Source organism: Stegastes partitus, unplaced genomic scaffold (assembly GCF_000690725.1).
Source record: "Stegastes partitus isolate 25-593 unplaced genomic scaffold, Stegastes_partitus-1.0.2 Scaffold14, whole genome shotgun sequence".
Classification (NCBI taxonomy): domain Eukaryota; kingdom Metazoa; phylum Chordata; class Actinopteri; family Pomacentridae; genus Stegastes; species Stegastes partitus.
The window spans coordinates 257916-262063 of record NW_007577745.1 but is presented as its reverse complement, the minus strand read 5'-3'; the positions used below and the strand labels follow the sequence as shown (position 1 = coordinate 262063).

Sequence of the window (4148 nt, the reverse complement as noted above, 5' to 3'; positions counted from 1 at the left end):
CGAACCAAACAAACTGGTCTCAGGAACACAGATTCAGGAGTTTCTTATGCAACAAACAACAATCCTGTCGACCTGCAACTTGTAATCGTGACATGTGGAGCCGTTTGTTTGGTGTCGGAGGTGAGCTGGTGTGCTTCAGCTGCAGACGGTTGCATGGGATGGATGTGCACATTCTAAAGGAAGCCGTTGTAACCTGGTGCGTTTTAAGGCAGGAAGGAGTTAATCAATGAGTGAGAAGAGACTTTAACATTCACTCAAACTACTGTTTACACCTGCTCTGTGAACTGGACGCCATGTTTAAAAATCAGACAGCGAGGAGCTCAATGTGTCTGCGCAGATGGTTTAAATACATATACAGTGAAAACAAGAAGCTGTGGGAAGGTGCTAGGACTTCAGAACTGAGTGGAAAAGCTTAGGTAGTGTCTGAGGTATCATGTGCACAGTCAATACTCTGCATCAAGTCAGTGCTCACAGCTGACACACAGCTAACCTGCAAATGTCAAGATCAGTCAGTGGAAGTGTGGTGATGTGGATTTACCTCACTGATAGTGACCGGAGCTGGAGCTACTGGTACAAGTTATCATACACAAGGGCATCTTCTTTCTTCTTTTTTTAGTTGTTTTGTGTCCATTTGTGATCATTTTGTGTCTCATTTTAGTTATTTTGTGTTCTTTGTGGTCATTTTCCATCTTATTTCTTTCATTTTGTGTCTATTTGTGGTTATTTTGTCATCATTTTGTGCGGATGTCTGGTAGTTTTGTGTCTATTTCAGCTAAGTTGTATGACTTTCTAGATGCTTTGTGTCTCATTGGGATCATTTAGCGTCTTGTGGTTGTTGTTTTGTGTTCTTTGTGGTCATTTTGTGCCACGTTTTGTCTTATTTTAGCTGTGCTGTGTCTCTTTTTAGTTGTTTTGTGTCTTTTGTGATCATTTTAATTATTCTGTTGTCGTTGTTTGTGGTCATTTTGCATCTTTCTTCTTGTGTCTTATTATTTGTTTAAATTGTTTTGTGTGTTTTGTGGTCATTTTGTGCCTCGTTGCAGTAGTTTTGTGTCTTATTTCAGCGATGTCGTGTCTCTTTTTAGTTGTTTTATGTCTCTTTTGTGGTCATTGTGGTGAGTTTGTGTCTCATTTTAGTCATTTTGTGTTCATAAGGACATTTTCAACACATGGTCTTCAAATTCCCTCAGTTTCAGTTTGTATTTAATAATAATTTATCGATAATTCTTTTAAAAGTCGCTCTTGTTGATTCTGAATTATTTCTCAGCTTCCAGTGCAACTTTCAAAACAAACTGTTTTTAATGTGGTGCTGTTTTCTCATTTAGACTAACTCAGTTGTTTCAGGCTCGATCATTTGAATTACGCGGTTCGTTTGCAGCCGTTCTGGTGTTTGTAGGGAACGAGGTCAACATCCCCGTCGTTCACACACACCGATCGATGTCTGATTGACTCCTGATACTCACACTTGCTGCTGTTTCTGTGTTTCCTTGTAGAAACTGGCCAAGGAGGCGGAGCTGCTGCAGAAGGAGCACGTATGGCAGGACGGTGTGACGGTAAAGTAGGACACACGCTCCTCTCCCTGCTTCCCAAGATGCCTTCTGTCTTTATTCCCCTTTTTCTTTTCCAGGCAGACTGGTTTATCTTCCTGTCATCTGCCCGTTTCCCGTCTGTTCAACAGTTTTACTTGTGACCCTTTAATGACAATGTGATCAGCATCACAGAGACAATGTGGTTATAAAATAATAAAAACACACACAGAACCCTGAAGCCACACTGAAGCCGCTCACTCCTGTTGTTTTGGTGGTCTGCGGTGTTATCTGGGAGCTTCCAGTCTGCTTTGTTTCACAGGTCAGAGCAACTTGAGCATCGCGTTGTGTTCTCTTGCAGCTGACCTTTAAAACACTCCAGATCCGCTCTTGAAATCTGAAACAGCAGAAACACGGCGTGTTCGTGAGCCTGTGTGCTCTGCTGACTCTCAAATTTGCAAACATTCAAACACCCCACATGCATAACAACACACACACACACACACACACACACACATGCATATACAGATCTATACAGCCTCACCCGCCACGTGCACGCTCCCCACTGTCACATCCTCTGTCTCCAGGGAGACGAGCTCGCTGTCATGGTACACTTCCCACAAATGGATTCTTAACCCCACGCCTCCTAGGGGATATTTGAGAAAAGGCTTTAACTGATTTAAAACGAATAATTATGAGCCCTACTTCCCTGCAAAGTCCATTTTTATTCATGGTTGCTTACACTCTGAAGCCGTGGTCTTGGGCTGCATCCCCGTCCGCCCGCCCGCCGGTCTGCAGTGCGACCGTCCCTTCCTCTTAGACCCGACGGGGGCTGACGCCTGCCTCTCCCCGCTCGGCTCCGGTACACCTCCATCGGATGTGTAGCCATGCAGGAAGCGGAGCCCGGGTCACGGTGACCACACACAGCACACCTGTTCATAAGTAGCTGCATCCAATATGGCATCGATACCTCCTCGAGTGGAAAAGCCAGCACTCTCTTTAATCCACCCCTCCTCCAACAAAACCCTCTGTCTCTGTTTCCACCTCTCTCTCTGTCCCACCCTCCTGCCCCTCGATCACGCTCATATACCTTTTCTTTATTCCTTATCAAACAGAATATACCATATTGTGGCTGCAAATACTGCAAATGAATCCTAATAGCGGCTCTCTGTTCATAATGTCTCGAACTGATTTCATTTGCCTTTATAATTAGGCCAGGTAATAAATCTCAGCAGGGGTAACTGTGAAACCATTAAAAAACATCACAAAGAGGGGGCGGCGGTGGTGGTGGGGGTAGATATGCCACATGCTTGCAGGGAGATTTTTTTATTTTTTTTTCTCCTGTTTGTAGATTTTGTGCTTTCCTAATTTCTCTTTGGGTGAACACTCTGCTGACTGACACTGTAATTAGATTAGGGCTGCATGCTCTTTGGGCATATTAGGAGGAATGTGTCGCATCTTAAACTAGCGGGTGGAGCAGCCTGTCAAACCCAGAGAAAAGGTGTTTATGCATGAGAGACGTGATGGAGTGTGTGTGTGTGTGCGCGGGAAAAGCATAATGTGGTTGTTTGTGTTCGAGCCGGTATTTATTGGTATGTGTTTGCTAACGGCAGGTTCTGTACCTGGCCCGGCCCATCTGCTCGCCGCGCCAAGCCGGTGACATCATCGAAACTCAATGACACGCCTGTTCCTCATAGCGGCTGCCATCGCAGCTGTTACCGTAGCGATGGGAAGACCACACCGGCTCTCCCTCCCACGCACACACCCCCCCTCACGGTGCAGCCGCAGAGCCGGCGTCCGAGCATCCCGGCCGCCGGACGTTATGGATGTCAAAATGTTGATCGTAACAACTGTGGAGATGGCCGTTCAGGGTTTTAAATCCATCCGAATGAAATGGTGTGTGAAATAGACATTAAAGTGTTGGATTGCCGCTGATTTCTCAAGGTCAGGTGCCCGTCCCTCTGTGACACTCCGCCGCTGTGCCGGCGACGGAGGCATCCCGCCGTCGCTTCAGAGCTGCTTTGCAATTCTCACAGGGACAAAAGAGGAGCAGCAACTTTGGAGCCAAATATCACAACTCTCCTTTGTTTTGTAGAAATGAAAACTGGCAGCCGAAGCGAATAGCATCAGCGTCTGACTCACTTCTAATTTTTTGAATTTCAGAATCAAGTCATGAAACAATGGCGGGTCCCACGGCTTTGACCACAGCCGAATGTGTGGGGATGCCATTTAACTGCTTTTCTGTGGAGAAAGTCATTTCTCCCGGTGGTGTGATTACCTTGGTGTGTGCCAGTTCAAAGCAGTTGTAGAAATGCTTTGCTGCTTTTAATGTTTTCTCTCCCAGAACACCAGCGAATGCAGCAGCAGCAGCAGCTACTGAAGCCACGGTGGGAGGATTTATGGATTCACGCTAAATGTTAATGTAGAAACACATTTAGACGTTTGAGACACAACGATGCAAAAACGTGTCCCAAACAAGGAATTACTGAACAGACTTTATGGCTCCGAGAATCTTTCCTTCGTCGGCTAATGTTCAGTTCTTCAGCTGACTGATGAGATGATGAAGTTATCGTGTTCCTTTGTGGACTCCCACACAGAGTTAACTTATTAAAGAGCCAATCA

General features: G+C 45.6%; 1 protein-coding gene across 2 annotated transcripts in view; it reads left to right on the top strand.

Annotated features, from left to right (window-relative positions):
* The window catches only part of cacna2d2a (calcium channel, voltage-dependent, alpha 2/delta subunit 2a), a 160531-nt gene that overhangs the window by 81278 nt on the left and 75105 nt on the right, over positions 1–4148 (top strand). For both annotated transcript variants that reach the window (XM_008289271.1, XM_008289262.1), the window contains exon 4: positions 1494–1553. In XM_008289271.1, the coding sequence (XP_008287493.1) occupies positions 1494–1553 (60 nt within the window). The remainder of the gene's footprint in view (positions 1–1493; positions 1554–4148) is intronic.